Raw genomic sequence first — 21,393 nt, 5'->3', positions numbered from 1 at the left:
ACACACCACCGCATGAGGGCCAATATGGCGTGACGTATTTCCGCTACAACTCGTCACCTCAAAATTGCAGTGCTTTGCTTCATTAGATTATGTTGTTGTAGTTGCTGAAGTGTTGTTTTGACCGGGAAAGTTTCACTTCATTCAACTAGAATCGATGCATTGAGAAGGTAAGTAAAACCCAGTTTATTTATAAAATTAATAATGGGATAGATAAACTTCACTTTACCTCTGCTAGTTGTTATTTAGTTCCACTTAAGCAGATCTAATTAGTGTTTGTTCCGAACGTTTGGGCTAGGCCCTCCTCGCATAACTTTAGACTTGTTTTGTAGCAGCTGTGGCTTAATTAAGACGCTGAGTACGTGAACTTATTATCACAGATCACATCCAACCAGCCTGGGCATATATGTTTCTGTAGTTCCGAAGTGTATATTTTACTAGTAACAGTTGGATTGTAGGTAGTAGTTATGTAGAATGAACCAACTAAATGATTCTTATAACATTTGATTAATTTTCAATAATATTTTATCTAGACTAATATAATATATATCTGCCATATTATTACTGTAGTTAGTAAGTAGTATCATCTGCTTCTCCACACCTGTGACCACCTCTATAACTATACAGTACCTGCAACTTGTTTATTTCAAACAGAGATTGCAGTTTTTCTAAACTTTTCTTTTAATAGAACATTAATAACAAGTAGTTATGTCTGATGTAGTATCTTTGATTCTAAAGCAAACTACCAAAAAGAACAAAACGTAAAAACTCTAAAAATAACTTTTTATTGCATTGCGTAGTACTATACTTGTTTATGAGTGAAACTAAGCCTCACAGCCATATCAATTGTCCAGTGTTACAATTTATCATTTGTCATCTAAAAATGAAAAAAATTATAATTTCAGAAGCAGATTATATTATATGGGAGGATTGCAGTAGGAATGTTGAATAATTTAAAGGAAAAGATACTTTTGTTATGACGATTACTGAAGCTCTGTCTACTCTATCAAACTTGATGTGACGAAAAAAAGTGTGATTGTCCTTAAATGGACATGATGATGTCATATCACTACCATATTTGGGCACATCACACTTTTTTTGTCAAGTAGTTTGATAGTGTAGACAGACTAGCTTAATAACTAAACTAAAACATTGGACTAAAAGTATATTATAAGCAACGTCTTAGTTAAGTCGAAGATGCTCTCCAGATGGAATGCCATCCTGAGATGAGTAGTAGTAATTTTGTTTATTTTATTTATTTCATTTATATGCAATTTACTTTCTATCCAGAGTTTCTGAAATAAAAGATTGAATTGAATGAATGAATATAGCAACGTAATAATTTTAGTATAACTTTGTTGCATTTAAATTCACAATACACATTAACTATTATACCCTGCTTGCCTTTTTATTTGTTTTAACTGATGCAAAGTACATTATCTCTTAAACTACTTATTTTTTTATCCATTTACCAGTGATTACTTTCAGCTTTAAATCACACTAACAGCTTCTATCCAATTGAAAATGCATTATTTCTTTACATCTAGGTATGCCGCCATTGACTGATTAGCTTAAGTATGGGTTGGAACATCAATATCATGCAAATCGCCCTATTTATCCATCTAACCTCCGCCGCTCGCTACAGTACAGGTAATGTCCCATGAGTGTTTGGATCAATTAAAATGCCATTTGCATGATTGGTTCGTCAGTTACCTTGTGCATGCGTGTATTCTTCTCGTGGTGGTACTATTAATATAATTATTTAATATCAAGTTTTTACAGCTCTGGGAATTTATTTTCCTGAAAACATTGCATCCTACTATAGCATCGTCATTTCATCATTTTGTTTTCATAGATAACAACTTACTGTGCTTCTGATTTTCTAAACTAACTGTTGAAATTTCTTTTGTGCTCTAAGAGAAATGTAAACACTTTACAATATTTTACTTTTCTCCTATATAGAATAACCTTCTTTGTTGTATACTTTCAAGAACTTCGCCTGAACATTCTTTCAATGTTTTTCTACACATCAGCTGGTTTATCTCTAGTATTTGTTTGTTTTCTTTGGCATCCTTCATTTCTTTCTGATTATTTCTTTAAAAAAAAATATAACTAAAGCTCTGTCTACACTATAAAATTTTATGTGACAGAAAAATGTGATACCATATTTTTTAACTACTGTATTGTATTGTAACTGTTTGTAACAGTATAGTATTGAATTAGATACTACCATACTGTAGTTTATTTAAACTGGTCTATGATACTTTGGACTTGTTATTTAAGTACATACTTATAGTGTCTAGTTCCCCTTTTCATTGTCTATATTATTGTCTATTCTTTCTGTCCTACCAAATAAATGTGAAGTGATTATAATATGTATTGTAAAAATAATATGTATGCAACAATGACATTTAAGGAATAATTAGAAAGTATATGTTAGTGGACCTCAAAATAGGCCAAAACATTATTTTCAGGGGCAACAATTTGCCAGGCTGACGCTTCCCGGACCGAACAGTCATCCCTGGGTTGAAACGTCCTGTACAATGTAACATAGTTTGTACTCTACAGTACTGTACATTCAATCTCTTCCATACCACTGTCAATAAAACCATATTTTAAATAATGAACTTTTTTGAAAGGAAGTTGTTCATTGAAAGTTGAATTGTTTGAATGCAATCACCCACATAAAATAATATAAGGAAATTGTAGGCTGGCTGTCAAAAGGTTATAATTCTAGAAACAATCGACTACATATTTGGTCTGTAAGTCATAAAACTTAGTGATTAATAAGAATGTCAACAATTTGTAAGCATTAAAATATTTAAAGACTTAATAATAGTTTGCATAAACAAATTTGTTTAATGACTTTTTAATACGTAATGATCACCAAAATTATAATAATTAGATAATATTATATACTGTATAATATTAATAATAGTAATAATTAAAAATAATAAAAATAAATTAAAATTTAGTTTTTGTCTTTGAAAATCAGTAATTGTACTGCGTTATAAAAATTATTATAATGTGCTTGCAGAAATTTGTGAATTACAGTAGTTAAAACAAATAAATTAGTTAAAAACATTTCAATTTAGGTAAATACAAGTAAAGTAGGTAAAAACAAGTAAATTGGTAACAATTAGTTTACCAACAAAAGAAACTGTTTCAAGTAACTAAAGTAATAATCATACACAGCCAGATCAGTCTGTTTTATTTCATTGTTCTTGAAAAGACCATAACCAAAAAATATATGAATAGAAAAGTTTAAGAGGAATTTGATTTAATAAATTGTTGTCATAATATTTATATCTATCTAGAAAAACTTATAGTTTGAAATGTCATGAAAAACAGATCCCATATTATTCTTTTTTTTTGTTTTGTTAACGTTTTCCGTCTTCCGACATTACGCTTTCCACTCAGTGTCCTGAATATTATTCTGCTTATAATCAAAATACCACAAATCTAGTACTTTGTTTGACAGGGTTTTTTTTCATGCTTTTTTGTTTTCTTTCCCAAGAATAAGTTATATATGCTCCATTGCCTTGAATAAGGTTTCTGTACAAACTCACCTATGTGTTATTAATTGGTCTACTTTATGTTTAACAATAATGCAGGTCTAACCTCATAAAGAACAATACTTTATGTACACAATTGAATAACCAGTGTAACTAGTTGTTTTTTTCTCAACAATGAAAATGATAAATATTCCTGCCCAGTACTATATGAAGTATTCAAATTTTATGTTACCGTTTTGAAGTATATATATTTGTATCATTTCACTTTTCAGATGATTTGATTAATCAAAATTATAAGCAATCAAACAACAGAATGCTGAGCTTTGGAGATCAACGGGTTTATCTGTGGCTGCGACACGATCAGTTTCATGCCCATTATTAACAGACACCACACGCTACAAAGAATATGTACATTGTACAATACTGTTAATATTATCACAGCCAGACATAAGATCAAAGAACTGTTTCAGAGTTCCTATCTTGGCAAGGCGAGCTCAGTGTCCTGTTGTTAGATTGCCTTGCTTCAATAAATGAACACCGTAATTCTTATGTATTGTAATAATTTTCTAAACCACTGAGTGTTGTTTTTCTCCTATGTTATTTATTTATTCAGGTATGCAAAATTTGTTTTGCTCATTTTCATTTTATATTCTTTGATATGATCAATAATTAACACCTTATAAATCAGTACATTACAGTACATCAAATACTAATAGGCAATTCAAAATACTTCACTTTAGCATGATTAATATTGCATAAATAAAACTTCATAGTTCTACGGCAAGCACATTGGCGCTACCTCGATATAACATTACATATCAAACTATTAGTCGTAATGTGAATGTAAACATGTTTGTGTCGTCGTCCCAAAATAACATTGTGATGGACATGTTCATCTAAAAATATACATTGAAATGTATTAATAATTATGGTTAAAATTATATATCAAATTGAATAAGGGCATACAGTAGTATTCTGACCAAGACATATGCGAATCCTGGTGGTACTATAAAATAGTAATAATGTTTACTGTAAACTATACAAAGTTTACGATAACAAGTTTCCAGAAATAACATTGCAAAACAATATTGTTAATAATTAATGTCCTTATTAGGTAAAAATCATTTACTTCAAAATAACATTGAAATTAATGTGCTTTTAATGTAAAAACATCTTGCCATATCATTGCACACAAACAAGTTTTGTTTCGACTTAATATATGGATATGTCGTACATCTCTGCACAAAGCAGTAAATCAAAGAGCAGAATTAATCTCTCCCTGTTGTCGTTACTATATTTACAAATAGTAAGCATAGGAAGTACTAGTCTTCCGTCGAAAAGGTTTCTGTTTCTCCCAAAGGATCTTGATATGGGAAGTTGCATATGTGTGGGATTACCCGTAGTATTATAAGCCGGACTGCCGTTTGATATAAAGCCAACCATCAGTTCAAATTAGTCAAATTTAGTTAACCAAATAATTGTTGAATACTAAATAATTATTCTCAACGGTATATAAGTTGAAATAAGCTTACCTTACAGTAATTGTAGTCATTTATAATTTATTAACCACATTTTAGATTGAAGTATGATTTTGAGTACATACTGTAAGTAGAGAAGACTTGAGTAGAATCAAAACAGAAATAAATTGACTATATATTAGTAAGGCGACACTGTATATAGACCGATAAATATGTATAAAGTTCTAAATAGACATCATTTAAACTGTATTATATATATTTAAATATGATATAAATCCAAAGGCAAATTACATAGAGAGTAATAACGGCTGGATTTCAGGTAAAAATAAAATAAGTAAAAAGCTAAATTAGAAACGTTAAAAACAGCCAGAAATATATAATAATAATTCAGTAATACTAAATTTTTCAGTGCAATTATTATATAAATGATATATTTTAATTAAAAAGGTATAACTACAATGATACAGTAGATTTATTAGACAATATTTTGTTACACAACTGTACATAAATGAAATAAAATAAGCATCAATACAGATTAATATTGCTTAAATCACTATTTCTATTTCTTTTAATGTTACTCATCTTTACTAATCTTCATTAATAAAAATTAAAACTTTTGAGTTTAAATTTCATTTTAGGTGGAGATGGCTAACATGTGGATTTCACCAAAAAAATAGATAGTGTATCGACTCTAGTATTAGTGAGCTTTTGTTTTGGGATGACAAGTACAAAGTATTCTAACGTTAAATCAACCAGTTATGATAATGAACAAACAGTGTATAGTTGGCTTAAACACATAGAATAATATATATTGCATTCAATAATACTGTCTCCTCCGTCTATCGAAATGACCTTACTATATTAATACATATCTTGAGAGAAAGCCCCTAAATTTTATGTATTCTGTGTATTACTGTATAGGCAATCTCCTTGTTTAGGCCAACATTCTAGGCTGGACGAAGACAGGTTTATAGCAGAGCCATTACAGTAAAATACACCAAATCCAATTCAAGTTTTTTTCATTCCACAAAAATAGTATTGCAGCATATTTTTCTTTTAAAGGTGTATGTGATACTAACTCTAATTGTTCAACGCTGATCAATTCAAGTTGTGTAAGTGGAAGCTGTTCTTGTCTCGAGGGTTTCCAACTAACAGAAGATAATAGTACTTGTACACCTATAACAAAAGGTATTCATAAAACTGACTTACTTATGTGCATATTTCGTTGTTTATACTTCCTTGAAATGCTGCTGTTATTGTTTTCCATGCATGTTGTCTTGCTGTTTACAGTTTGTACAGTCATTTCAGTCAGATCCAAGACTCTCGGATAACTGGAATATCTTTTACGTTTCAAAATTTCTTATAATTAGAATGCCTTCCAAAAAGTAATATTTAGAGTATAGTATATAAAATATATTTTTAAGGCTTATAGCTAGAGTTGACTGTCAACGTTTGTATTGTATTCAATATTTTCATTCATCGAGGCAGTTAAGATTTTAATTTAGTATTTTCACCCAAAAATTATTGATTTCTAAATATTCTTACGGTTTTCTTATGTTATTTTGCAAAGAAAAGAGCCAAAACTTAAGATGAGTCATTTTGGTTTATGTTAACATTTTACAAAGTTGATTCAGGTTATCAGAATGTCATATTTTTTATCCATCAATCCAGATGTTTCATCTACAGTATGCGACACAATTGCAGCTTCATTTTTTATTATCATTTAAGATAGTTAAGCATAACATGATGTTGGTGTTTGAAGGTTTTCATGGCAAATAAAAATCAAATGTTGATATAAAGTTTGCGGTACAACACGTCCTGAAAATAAATGTTGTGTTTCTCGACGTTTCGATCAATATGCTTTGATCGTCCTCAGAAGTGAGAATGCAGAAATTCCAGGAAACTGGGAATATAAGCAAAATAGGATAGAACTTGTGTAAAAGCTAAAAACAATAGCAAGTTCATAGGGGGAGAGATTGAAACTAGCTATAGAAGAGCATTGTTGAACTCAACAGTTATTTTCAGAATTAATACGTGGTGTACCGCAAACTTGATATCAACACAATGTTGTTATTTTTCATATGTTATATAAGTTTTATTCATAATCTCATTTTCATTTTTAGCCAATGTTGATGAGGGAGGGGGAGGATTGACAACATTTGCGATCATCTTCATTGCAATAGTGTTTACAATCACATCAACCGTTTTTCTCACTATCATCTGCTGCATTATTTATAGGAGGAATAAGTAAGTAGAGTAATTCATAACTAGTGTGCAGTAATATATGGACTTTCATATGGTAAAATATAAAATCATAGTCACTAGCTGCCAAGAAAGCACAAAAGCAGCCTAAGCCACTGTCACCAATTACGTGTATACTGATTATACAAATTTTTCTGTGTTTAGGGATCACACAAATTACGCTTTAGCTCTCTCAAGTCCGTCAACTGAAAGAGATACAGAGAAGACGAGTGACTTTCAACACCATCACCTGGAAATGCAAACAGTCTCACAGAGAGACAGTGATTTTGGTTAGTATACCCCTTTTCTTCATTCTATGTGGCCTTTTCAGTACAAGACAGTTCTCTCATAGGAACCTAGGAACCAGTACAGGACAATGGTCAGCACACTGGGGACCGATACTCTACTCGTTTTGATCAATGTAGTAATGTCCATAGGACCAACTGCTTTAGTGAAGGAAATGAGAGTAACTTACCTAACGATACAAGCAGTATGTCACATACATGTCTACTGTGCATGTTACAGTAGTCCAATATACCTTATCATATATAGTACCATGCACTCTCAGTCCGATATCCCTTGCTTTGAATATGCTAACTATTTTTTTAAACAAGAAAATCAGGCATCAAATAAAGTCAATAAAATACATTTTAATATTAAGATTTATTTTCTTGTTTATTCACTGAGGCAATGGTTTACTGAAGTATTTAAGTTTTAATGTTAATAATTTGTTTCTTAATATTATAAAATGATATTTTTAGAAGAAGAAGATCAAGAGGAAACGGTGCAGGAGAAGAGTAGCTTAAAAGAGAATATGGATGTTACACAGAAGAGCGATGATATAGATGGTGAGATTGAGTCTCTGTATCTGACGACACCGAAGAAAGTGAAGCGTGACATGTTTCTACAACAGATAACAACCCTAAAACCATCAGCTACAACATTCCTTGCCATGTCTAATGAGGTCAAACATTTAGTAGATAATTCTAAGCATGGTAATCCAAGGATCGACACTTTCAAGTAAGTCCATGGCTTCCGAATAATTGTGCGAAGTTCTTGATATTTTAAGTCTTTTTCCCAGCTCCCTCGAAGGAGAAATTTTACTTTATAAATGTATTATTTTGGCTCTGTAACTAAACACTAGTTGTTTCTAAACATGCCTTGAAAGTTCGTGGCTTATTTATTATTACTGTACTACAGTATAATGTTTGATGTATTTTTCAAATTGTTACAGCACCCTCTCTTGTTTGGCTATGCTTTTACAAATTATCCTAATATTTAAATTGTTGTCATGTTGGGAACTGTGTATAACTTTTTAGAATGTACCACAATAGTTTGGAAAATAATTCAAGCTTCCCTGATTTGATTTTCTATTTTTTTTTTCTATTAGGGATGTCATAAGAGACTTGTCACGTGTGCTGTTTATTCTTAACAAGAAAGAAAGTGATATCAAAATGCCTCCAGATGGAAATGAGCTGCTCCGATGGGCAACAAACTCCATGAAAAAATATGAAGAATGCCATCAAGTAAGAAGTGATTTTCATCATCATCATTATCATATTCTCAATTATTTTTGGTACCATCATCATTTTCAACTTCACCTTTATCATTTTCACCTCATTATTATCATTTTCACCTCATCATTATCATCTTTCTACAACTCATCATTATCATCTTTCTTCACCTCATCATCATCATCTTCACCTCATCATTATCATCTTCACCTCATTATTATCATTTTCACCTCATTATTATCATCTTCATCTCATTATCATTTTCACCTCATCATTATCATCTTCACCTAATTATTATCATTTTCACCTCATTATTATCTTCACCTCAATCTTCACCTCACCTCAATCTTCACCTCATCATCATCATCTTCACCTCATTATTATCATTTTCACCTCATTATTATCATTTTCACCTCATTATTATCTTCACCTCAATCTTCACCTCATCATCATCATCTTCACCTCATCATTATCATCTTCACCTCATTATTATCATTTTCACCTCATTATTATCATCTTCATCTCATTATTATCATTTTCACCTCATCATTATCATCTTCACCTAATTATTATCATTTTCACCTCATTATTATCGTCACCTCAATCTTCACCTCACCTCAATCTTCACCTCATCATCATCATCTTCACCTCATCATTATCATCTTTACCTCATTATTATCATTTTCACCTCATTATTATCTTCACCTCATTATTATTATCTTCACCTCATCATTATCATCTTCACCTCATTATTATCATTTTCACCTCATTATTATCTTCACCTCATCATTATCATCTTCACCTAATTATTATCATTTTCACCTCATCATTATCATCTTCACCTAATTATTATCATTTTCACCTCATTATTATCTTCACCTCAATCTTCACCTCACCTCAATCTTCACCTCATCATCATCATCTACACCTCATCATCATCATCTTCACCTCATCATCATCATCTTCACCTCATCATTATTATCTTCACCTCATCATTATCATCTTTACCTCATTATTATCATTTTCACCTCATTATTATCATTTTCACCTCATTATTATCTTCACCTCATTATTATTATCTTCACCTCATCATTATCATCTTCACCTCATTATTATCATTTTCACCTCATTATTATCATTTTCACCTCATTATTATTATCTTCACCTCATCATTATCATCTTCACCTAATTATTATCTTCACCTCATCATTATCATCTTCATCTCATTATTATCATTTTTCACCTCATCATTATCATCTTCACCTAATTATTATCTTCACCTCATCATTATCATCTTCACCTAATTATTATTATCTTCACCTCATCATTATCATTTTCACCTCATTATTATCTTCACCTCAATGTTCACCTCACCTCAATCTTCACCTCATCATTATCATCTTCATCTCATTATTATCATTTTCACCTCACCTCAATCTTCACCTCATCATTATCATCTTCACCTAATTATTATCATTTTCACCTCATTATTATCTTCACCTCAATCTTCACCTCACCTCAATCTTCACCTCATCATTATCATCTTCATCTCATTATTATCATTTTCACCTCACCTCAATCTTCACCTCATCATTATCATCTTCATCTCATTATTATCATTTTCACCTCATTATTATTATCTTCACCTCATCATTATCATTTTCACCTCATTATTATCATTTTCACCTCATTATTATCTTTACCTCATTATTATCGTCATCTCATCATTATTATCTTCAACTCATTATTATTGTCATCATTGTCATCTCCTATCCTTAACATTGTCTAAACTAATTATTGTATCTCTTTTATATCAGACACCGTCTCAATGAGATGTGCAACAAATATACAGTCAATAAAAATATATCAAATTACATAATATTTATCTCTAACAAATATTAATAATTTCACTATTGTTCTTGCTAACCTTTTTTTAGTAAAGATATTTTATTGATATTTATTTTTTAGATTGCCAAGCGTGGAGAAGACTGGAAAGGGATGACCCCAGAGGTCACCAAGACCATGTGGATCGAGTCAAAAGATGAATCATATTTCAAAGAAGCACAAGAAGCACACAGTGAAAGTGCATTAATATGAAGACAATAAAGAATGTTATCAACTTGATATGGTACAGTGTAAGTGTTTATCAAATAGGTTAAGTCAAAAAAGTATTTCCTTAAAAAGTAATTACTTAACACTTTAGTGTAACTAAATTAATGTTACCAAAATTACAGAATATTGTAGTGAAGTTGTTTGTGAAAAACACCAAAAGGTTGTAACTTTCAAAAAGTAGTCAATGTGATCATAGTACATATTGATAGTACTTTAATAAGAAGAGCAACCTCAAACTTGCCAAAACACTGTAGGTATAGTAGATAGAATTTATTTTAAAGAATGGTAACTTCCAAAAGGTGTTCAGCCAAATGAAAGCTCATAAGTAGGCTGATGAACATGAGGACCTCCCAAGCATTGACAACTTCAAGATATTTAAAAGTTGCTCTTGAACAACTGTGTGTGACCACTAGTATCAGAGGTAGATGTTTTCCTGGTTAAGTGATTTGAAGCACTCAGTACTAGTCTTGTTGTTGACAGTTCTGTGCTTTTTGCTGGATAAGTAATGAACACAAGGCTTACATTCTTCCTGATCTGCTTCTCTAATTTATCCAGGTATTATTTTAGTTTTCTACAGGTTGAGTTTCAAGTCTAACACGTTTACTGTAAAATAAGTGTACCATCAAACATGTTAGATGGGTATTAGAAAGGTCAGTTTCAAGTTTTACTTCATAGCATTTCAATTAGTATGAAAGTTAGAACTTACTAATAGCGATTGTGCCTTACATTTTTTATATTCATAGATAAAACTTTTTTTAATTTTTACCATTTTGTGCCAATAGATAATAATAGATAATAAATAGATTTTAAAATTGTCTTTCTTACCAAGATCTTTTTTTTTTAAATTGATACAAATACAGATGAATAATGATGTTTTTGTATGGTTTTGCATTTTATATCAAAAATAAAAATGCACTATATAATCTAATCAATTTCTACAAGAGCATAGAGGAAATTTCTTGTAGGCCTGTGAATCCACAATGAAAATCATAAAGTGCAATAACTCATTATTACATAAACGTTACGTTCTTTTAATGGTTTTGCAACGTTAATCATAGTTTAAGGTATGCAATGTCTTGTAAAAAACTTGTTTGCAGTGAGCCACAAAAAACGAGTTTATTTTTACCTTTACATTGTGAATTAACAGTGAAGAGTTTCAATAATATAATATGGTAAAATGTTCTAAATAATTGAATATCCTATGTTATGTACAAGGAATCTCATTTAGCATGTAAATAGCATTTTGTATTTGAATTTATGCAAATATTCAGCTAACAATTTTAATGTATTAAACATGGTTTATATTTGTGTGTGTTAATAAAACGTTTTAAAGTGTATGTGGTTGTAGTTTTGGTTTTAATTTTTAATAAGAGGGGAACATGGTTGAGTGTTCTGAACATATTTAAGTGTTAATATTTTCACAATCTTATTATGTTGTAGAACCCCAATTGAGGGAACACCTTAGGGACCCAACAAAGTTTCCCATTAAAGCTTTTTCTAAAAATGTGATGTGCCCATGTACATGACGATGTCATACACTACCATATTTAAACATATCACTACCATATTTGGGTACACATCACACGTTTTTTGGCAAACTAGTGTTAATAAGGTTGTCCTCGGAATAGGGGTTGGTCATAATCATAAAAGTGTTCCCATAGGGGAGTCGGCATAATGTAGGGTGTTTGGAAGGAGTTGGGTCGGTGGTTGATAATGATTAAACCTGTGGGTTGTAGTTCAATCTGCCGTGCTCGTGAAGTAACATTAACAATAGCGTTTTGATTTCGGATCGATGGTTCACCTGTCTGTTGGGTCAGTCTACTGTCTCCAGTCCGTGTTATGTTACGTTCACTTTGACTAAAAAACGTATCACCTATCTGTTATATATCGATATCGCCTTGCTTTGCTTTTGGATTAAGCTTTTAGAAAACAATCAACCAAAGTAAAAAGTTAACACCGGAAATCAATTTATTTACCGCTGTGTGTGTCGTCTAATGAATTCCACCAGTTCGCGTCAATGGGATGTTTAGTTGTTGACCATTTTGTTGTCCAGTATTGTTAGGACATCGTGTAATGGACACGCGTGTACCTGAATGGACCTCAACACTGTTTGGTATCGATATCACAAGTCCGATATATTCAAATCGATTAGAATTAACGAACATTTTTTTGAATAATTGCTGTCCTCTCTTTAAAAATATACACTATTTACGCAAATCGACGCACGAAAAATCGACGCGCGCATACAAAAACGGTACCATTTTCATCAATGTTTAAGCGCGCGCGTAATTTGTTTTGGAATTTGTTCAGGAATGAAATAATGTTCAGTGTTGTTAATTGGTCATGTAGGCCTAACTAATCAATTTCTTTGAATTTCCTTTTAACTTAAATTTCATTGCACAAGTTTAAATAGAATATTTTAATTTATCATCAGTCATTTAATATTGATTGTATTTCCATGGACCTATAGGTTCATGGTATTTACAAACATAACATTGATGACAATGCTTGGAAAATAGCAGATTTATGGTTATTGTTAATAGGCGTTAATTCTATTGATTTTACCTAATGGCCAAATCACTCAAATCTTCACATTGTTCATTTCGTTTTACCGTACCAAAACATCGGCTGGGATGTGAAATTGAATTATTATATATATTTATTTGGGCAAATATAACATGAACAACTTCAGTTTGCTTGAGAAGATAATGTTAATTTAGGAACGGCATTAGGAATGTACTACATATTTAACTGTAAGTTGAGAATTTTATTTTGAGCAAGGGACGATCAAAAGTTGGAACTTAACGTCAAGCATTGAAAAAGAGATTTATTTTCTAACCACCGATTTTGTTTTATATCAAGATAATGTTTGGATATAATCAGTTGAATGTGCTCAACAATTGGAGGTTACTCATCTTGCTGGTTTCGTGCCTTCATTCATGTTGTGTAAATGCAAGTAAGTACTAATACATTTCGTTAGTGTCACGACGCACGTGCTGATTTGTATATACTAATATTTTTAGCGTTATTTGCACATTGGCGATGTCAATTATCGTCCCAAATCATCATTGATACCATCAAATCATAATGTACCTTCATTTCGACTGATTGAATGTATCTTCACAAATAAAACATAACACATTTCACCGCGGCGTTTTACATCAATTAATATCATCATAACATTGCTTGAAAAACATTTATCTAACAAGTTAAATACATCATATTGCTGTATATGGAGCTGGGGTCCCGTTAGGCATTTGAAATCAGCATTGCTGACTCTTATGGCAGCCCCTGTATCTAGTATCTGCCTCAGACGTATTGGCTAATGCCTTTCCTCTGGTCAAGGTGGACACTGGACGAGAGAAGCCATTTTTCAATGTTAGGACCAATCAAGGTGCTTTAAACAGTTCTGGTTTTGTTTGTATCAAACCTGTTAGTGGCGGTATTTATCGCTGTTGGTTTCGATGGAATAAAATAAAATATAAATAAAATATTATGATGTATTTAACTGTTAATCAGATAAATATTGTTTAGAAGTTGATAGGATATATTTTAATTTTTTCTAGGCTGCTCACCTGATCCTTGTCAGAACGATGCTGAGTGTTTAGAAGCAATCCATGAACCAGGCTATATTTGTAAATGTCCAGTCGGATTTCACGGCCAAAATTGTGATGAAAACTCATGTAGGCAACATTTTTTCTTTAAGGCCAAATTACTTTTTTATTAGAAAAATGTATTGATTTATATAAATAAAAATGTAGACAACAAACCATAGTATAAACGTTTGGTTACTGTACTGTAAGAACGAACACAGATAACATTGTATTAAGTCGGGTTACTGATTGGTTAAAAGTGTTACCAATACTTGTTTTCTGATTGGCCAAATCTAATCTTGTGCCGGTCTCCTTAAACCATCTACCAATCAGAAATATAATTCGTTTCTTAATGTCCGCTTATCCAATTAAAACAACACAAACTGTTATCTAAGTGTTCTACGTCATCAATATCACTTTGGTTTCTTGGCCTCTCGGATATACCACACAGGAGGAGGACAGCAGCTACATGAAAAGCAAAATTCTTATATTTTTTAATGTTAGATTATTTTCCCCTTATAGTGGAATAAATTTTATAAAATACTGTGGACTTTATGCTAGGCCTGGGCTAGAGTAGAGATGAATATATCTAGCCTGGGTAGGTATTCACCCAGAGTTGCAGTACTCTTACTCTAATAAGCTAGGCCTAGGCCTAGGCCCTAACTAGGCTAGCTAGGCTAGGCCTAGCCTAGAGGCCTGGTGAAAAAGGTGTAATAGTAGTAGTAGGGGTAACCAGTAGTAGCCTAGCCCATATTTACCAAAACACGGTCTTCAATTGAGTTGGTGTGTAAATCATTATTAATTTATTAACAATAACATCACAATAAAATATAATAAAAAGATGTGATTATCAAAGAAAGATCTGTGGAGGAGGAGAGGGGACGTGGCATCTATGGGTGCAGATCTAGTTTACAGTAAAAAATTGTTTTTATTTTGTTATATATTAATAATATTACAACTTAATTTTCAGTTACTGAATGTCAAGAGAGTCACTATGGTGAAGTTGGCGAGTTATTTTCGCCTAATTTTCCAGAACCCTATGACAGTCGTGACAACTGCCTCTACTTTATCAAGGTTCCATCTGCCTCCCACGTAGTTTTAAACTTTTCAGTCTTTGATGTTGAAGATTTTAAAGACTCATTAGAAATTGGCGCAGGGCCACTTGCAGACTACGATTTGCCAGATGTTGTTTACTTGGAAGGTCATGAGGTTCCGCCACCACTGGAAGTTGAGTCAAATCAAGTGTTTTTTATCTGGAACACCGATAGAAATCTAGTGTTTCAGGGGTGGCACATAAAATACACTTCAGGTAATTAAAATTATACTATATTCATAACACTATAGTTTAATTTAACAGGCTTATAATTTAAAACTTATTGGTAAATATTCAAGATTCAAGATAACTTTATCAAAAATATATAATGATTTAAAATTTGTCTTCCCCAAGGCAACAATAACACTATTAAAAGAAATTTAAAAATAAGTTAAAAGTTGTATAAAAATATACAGTAGGTAATGTTAAAAAATCTACAGATTTATAAAAATACAGATGGTAATAGGTATTTATTATCGTCCTCAAGTTTTTGCACAGAATTAAAAGCTTAAATTAATCAATTTGATACATTAATTAAGACGTTTTAATTTCATAACCCAAGTGATGTTTTATATTATAATTTCTGTCCTATATAGAAATCAATTTTGACAATTAAGTGAGGTATCGAATGCTAGCTGATAAAATATACTGTATTTCATAATTTAACAGGCTTATAATTTAAAACGTAACGGTAAATATTCAAGATACAAGATATAATTAAAATATAATGATTTAAAATTTGTCTTCCTCAAGGCAACAATAACACCATTAAAATATTTTTTTTTTCTAGAAGTAGAAAGAATTTAAGTTAGTTGCATTTTTTAAATTGGTATTGTGGAAGTTTGTGTACCTTTAATGCAACCCAAATGTCAATATAAAAATAAAAAATATTAACCACGCCTTGTTCAGTGATTTCGAGCTCATGCCTCATGGGCGTCGCTTTCGATGCCCGGCATGTAGAACAAACCGGAAAAGGAATTCGTTTTTGCCAGTGGCTATTCGACTCTTAAATTCTTGAACCTTGACTTGACTTTTTTTCTATTTTGTTCTGTGTATTGTGATATTTTGTATATTTTGTAAGATCATTTTAATCCAGACCTTTTTATTTGAATTGCCCCGTGTGGGATGATTAAAGAATTTTGAATTGAATTGAATTGAATTGAATATAGGTTTTGATTGTTATTAATAGGACCTTAGTAAATTAACTATAATTGACATGGTGATGTAATTCAATATGTGCTAACTAACTCTATACCAATCGATAATCGTTTTAGTTATTCTTTTTGACTTTGTTTATTGTGATTGATTTTTTAATGAACTGTTTGTATTTTACGCCGATGTGACCTTGATTGAAGCATTTGGCGACAGAAAGGCGAATGTTGTTTTTTCAGTACCATGTCACGACAACGACAATGAACAATATTAGAATAACTATGTATTACACAAATTAACAAATATTAACCAAATATTTGACCGCTATGGAAACAAGCTCTAGAGCTTATATGGTTATCCTCTTGCTCTCATCCTGTCATTTGTATATGTATTTGTAATATTGTATTTCATGAATGAGCAATAAATAAAAAAAATAAATAAATAAAAAATAAACCAACAATAAAAAATGATACTTGAAGTCAGTACTGTATATTTAATTGAGAACAAATCATTTGAGTAATAGTGAATATTGTTGAAAATTCTACTGTCATTGGAAATATATAAAAGATAACAAGCTGTTTAAGTGCTAGTCATGATGGTGATGATATTCAATACAATTATGTTACAAACACAGTTTTAAGAGTACTGTATGTGTAGCTATATAATTGAAGAATTGATCTTTTATTTTAAATATTGTACTTATTATGCTAATGGAGTTCTTTAATTATTCAATAACTATTAACACAATAACTAACAACAATTAGAGTTGTTATTTGTATTTTTATTATTTAGTATAATATACAAAGAAAATAAAAGAATTTCTCATTGTCAATTATTTTCAGTTGAAGGCCCGCCAGTTCTTCTTCCAATCACAGACCATGGAGAATCCTGGGCAAATGCTCAATGGCGCTTTTCAGAGTTTGTACCTGTAGAGTATTTCATTGTGATGTACTCTGGTGATGTAGACAATGTGGAGATGTCTGGGACAGTGAGTAGAATGTCAGACTTTGAGTTATATGTGGCTGATTTGAACCCAGGTCAAATATACACATTTCAGGTCATATCTGTGTTTATGGATGAGGAGACTGAAAGTAACATTGAGATGCTTGATCTCAGTAAGTTTACCTTTTCTGCTTTATCAGCATCCTTTATCATTGTTTCTCTCTTGTTCATACTTTAAAGCAGTTTTGTTTCTAAAAAATTCAAGGTAATCTAATGACAGGGCACTAAGCTCGCCTTGCCAAGATAGGAACTCGTACAGTCCTTTGATCTTATGTCTGGCTGCGACAAATACCACAGTACTGTACTATGTACATATTCACGGTGTCGGTTAAGGGGCGTGGAACTGATCGTGTTGCAGCCACCAGATAAACCCTTTGATCTCCGGAGCTCAGCATCCTGTCTGTTAGATTGCCTTAGTAAATTCAAGAAGTTCCAATGTAAGACATAGGACTTTATATTAGGTTTAGCACTCCATTTGTTTAATAGTGAGAACAATGAATCTTTGTGATACATTGCCTCATGATAGCAATTTTGCTTATTATTATACAGTACATTCATTTTTATGGCTTCAAACTGTAAAATTGTTCCTGATGATGATAAATAAAAAGATTGTTTAATCATGATTTTCCTCTTATTATTAGAGTTTAATTGTATAGTATTATTTTTTTTTTTATAGGATTTGCTGGACCATATTTGCATCCAATCACAAACTTCGACTCTACATATGCTGGTCTTGAATGGTCGTACAGTGGATCCGCTAGCAGTTTTATTGTCCGTTATCAAGCAGCGTCAGATGGTTCTATCAATGAACAGACTGTCGATGGATCCGCACGAAGTTTTATGTTTGAAAACCTGACCCCAGGAGAAAGCTACACATTTAGTGTTTCTTCTGTTAGTCAAACTGATGGCTCCAAGGCTCATTCAAATCAAGTCAATTTTAATTCAGCTGTTGGATCTGGTAAATGATTAATCTATTATTCGATCTATTTAAATTTAAATCTGTAGCAACAATTCAATTCAATTTATTTCCACATATACTACTACTTCAACCAAGTACATAGAGGATGAATATTTTAAGGTCTGTGCTGAGCAACAATAAACACAGAAGCTAATCCAAATAAATTGTGCCCTTTGTTTTAATTCTTATATAATTTTATGAAGATACAAACTTTAGAGACAGTTGCGGTTCCAGGATTTTAATAGAGCCTAAAAATTGTAAAGTGAAGTGCTGAACCTGATCCAATGAGAAAGGCCGGCTGATTCTGCCTATGTATTTATAATATCGCTGGATATATACACAATTCTAATGCAGTTTATTAACACGTTTATTTTTACCTTCAAACAGCGGAAGACTCTCCCTTTCTACAACAAATCACATCATCAGGTTCCAACGGTGCCCAGTTACAGTGGGACTATGATGGCAACAACGCAGATTCGTTTATTATAAGCTACAGACAAGAGGGCAGTGCAACAGAGCAGACAATGACAGTTGCCGGGTCAGAGAGAAGCGCAATTGTTAATGACCTTGTTGTCGGAGAAAACTATGAATTCCGTGTAGCCGTGGTAACAGGAGATGGAGATGAATTTGCTTCTAATTATGCAAGTTATGATTCGGCTAGTGGCCAGAGTATGTACTATACAAAATATACTTAAAGTAAACTAAAGCTCGCTCTACACTATTAAACTTTATGTGACAATAAATGTGATATGCCCATATATAGACATGATGACATCTTATTTGGCCATATCACTACCATATGTGGGCACATCACACATCTTTTGTCAAATTAGTGTAGACAAGGCTTAAATAAATAATAACATTTTTGTATCATTAGGTGTCAGTTCGCCACAGGCTGGTGAGGTCACAGAATTCTCATCCACCAGTGCCAATGTCATGTGGGATTACCAAGGGCCAACACCAGACTCGTTTTTCATCCGGTACAGTTCGGAGGATGGTGGTGGCGATGGTGGTGGCGGAAGCCAACAGGTTGCTGTGGCAGATGGAGAAGCTAGAAGCACTACCATTGATGGCCTGACACCTGGAGCAGCATATTCTTTTAGTGTGTCTGCTCTTGTTGATGGTTCAGAATATACGTCAAGTGCAGTGTATCTTACAACACGTAAGAAAACAAATATGTATTGGAAACATACTGAATTGTTTTTAGACTTACTGTCGCTTTAGTTTTTATGATACAAATAGTAAACAAAAAGACATTTTCATAAAAAAATATTAATAATTTCTAGTTTACAACATTTTGTGGTGAAAAACATTTTTGTATTTTTTTCATAGCACTTGGATGTGAGGTGAATCCATGTACTAATGGAGGCGCTTGTCTAACGGTAGGAAATGCGTACAGTTGTAACTGCGCACCAGGTTTTAGTGGACAAAATTGTCAATCAAGTAAGAAAGAAAACCTGTTTGAGTTTTAATAATGTTTACCAGTATTTTACTATCTTTTGTGATATGAAAGTCACTTTTAAACAATTTATGGGATATTGATATGTAGTTCATTGATTGTAAACCAGTATATATTTAACTTGCGTTTCAAGACAGTTTCGTCAAGCTATCAGCTAAACTTTGTCAGTTGTATGTGGACAGCTTGACGAAACTGTCTTGAAACGCAAGTTAAATATATACTGGTTTACAATCAGTAAACTACTTCTAAATATACTACTTCAAAACCAGAGGAAAATGTTTAAACAATTTATGGGATAATATTTGTTTCAGATGTAAATGATTGTAGTGGTATTTCATGTATGAATGGTGGTGAATGCATTGACCATATTGATGGGTTTGATTGTGCATGTGCCGATGGATTTACTGGCACTACATGTGAAGTTGGTAAGTATCGAAATCTACTCCCTAGACTTTTAATAGGAAAGCCTAAATATTTATAATTTAATTATTCTGTGTTCTATCTGCCAAGTAATACCAGAATCAGTGGTGTAACGCAAAGGCCTGGGACTCCTGGTTTAGGAACCCTAAGTTTTATGATTATGCATACAGAGTAGCCAAACAGGCGCATTGCATCATGAGATTTGTTTTGATCAAAAACTTTGAGTTTTCAGTTAAATGATTTTTTTTCGAATAATTTTTGGTTAAAAGGTAATAAATAGTATGATGCTTCAAAATTACCAACTTTTTTTCGAAAAATTTTATAAAAAATTGTTTGGAATTAGTCAAAGGGACAATACATCTTTAACTTAATTTGTTATTTTAGTTGTATCATCTGTGAATGAGTGTGGAAGTAACCCATGCCAGAATGGAGCAGCCTGCTTTGATGGACACAATTCATACACCTGCAATTGTGTGGACGGTTTTGATGGCGATCATTGTGAATTAGGTAAGTTTACCATATATAGAAACATCATTATTATATGGTTGTAAAGAAATGAATTCACATGTTGTTTCCATATATGGGCGTGATGATATATTTTTTATTTAAAAGTCATTGTATTTACTTTAAATTGATTGAAGTATTTCAATTATAGTATGTATCGCCTTAAAACTGAGGTTACTGATTTAAGTCAATATTATACTATAAAACTTACTATTTAGATATTATTTGCTTATAAATTGTTTACTTTCAGAATTAAATGAATGTGCAAGCGATCCTTGTCTCAACAATGGGGTGTGTGTCCAAGCAGATAATCGTTATACATGTAATTGTCTAGATGGGTTTGAGGGTACTCATT

At 31.9% G+C, this 21,393-nt stretch overlaps 2 protein-coding genes across 2 annotated transcripts; both read left to right on the top strand.

Annotated features, from left to right (window-relative positions):
• The first annotated feature begins 98 nt into the window (after window positions 1-98).
• Window positions 99-12,182, top strand: LOC140047116 (uncharacterized). The gene is made up of 8 exons (XM_072091950.1): window positions 99-167; window positions 1,545-1,647; window positions 6,053-6,178; window positions 7,114-7,237; window positions 7,397-7,521; window positions 7,993-8,251; window positions 8,622-8,757; window positions 10,714-12,182. The coding sequence occupies exons 2-8, from the start codon at window positions 1,575-1,577 to the stop codon at window positions 10,840-10,842; spliced, it is 972 nt and encodes a 323-aa protein (XP_071948051.1). The 5' UTR covers window positions 99-167; window positions 1,545-1,574; the 3' UTR covers window positions 10,843-12,182.
• A 1,409-nt stretch (window positions 12,183-13,591) lies between these two features.
• Window positions 13,592-21,224, top strand: LOC140042330 (uncharacterized). The gene is made up of 12 exons (XM_072087694.1): window positions 13,592-13,610; window positions 13,720-13,813; window positions 14,424-14,540; window positions 15,421-15,759; window positions 17,538-17,810; window positions 18,374-18,655; window positions 19,043-19,324; window positions 19,533-19,817; window positions 19,988-20,098; window positions 20,426-20,539; window positions 20,919-21,041; window positions 21,190-21,224. The coding sequence occupies exons 2-12, from the start codon at window positions 13,723-13,725 to the stop codon at window positions 21,222-21,224; spliced, it is 2,052 nt and encodes a 683-aa protein (XP_071943795.1). The 5' UTR covers window positions 13,592-13,610; window positions 13,720-13,722.
• Window positions 21,225-21,393: the final 169 nt, after the last annotated feature.

Source organism: Antedon mediterranea, chromosome 1 (assembly GCF_964355755.1).
Source record: "Antedon mediterranea chromosome 1, ecAntMedi1.1, whole genome shotgun sequence".
Taxonomy (NCBI): Eukaryota; Metazoa; Echinodermata; class Crinoidea; order Comatulida; family Antedonidae; genus Antedon; species Antedon mediterranea.
Note: the sequence above shows the minus strand (reverse complement) of the source record. Positions and strands in the feature narration are given on the sequence as shown.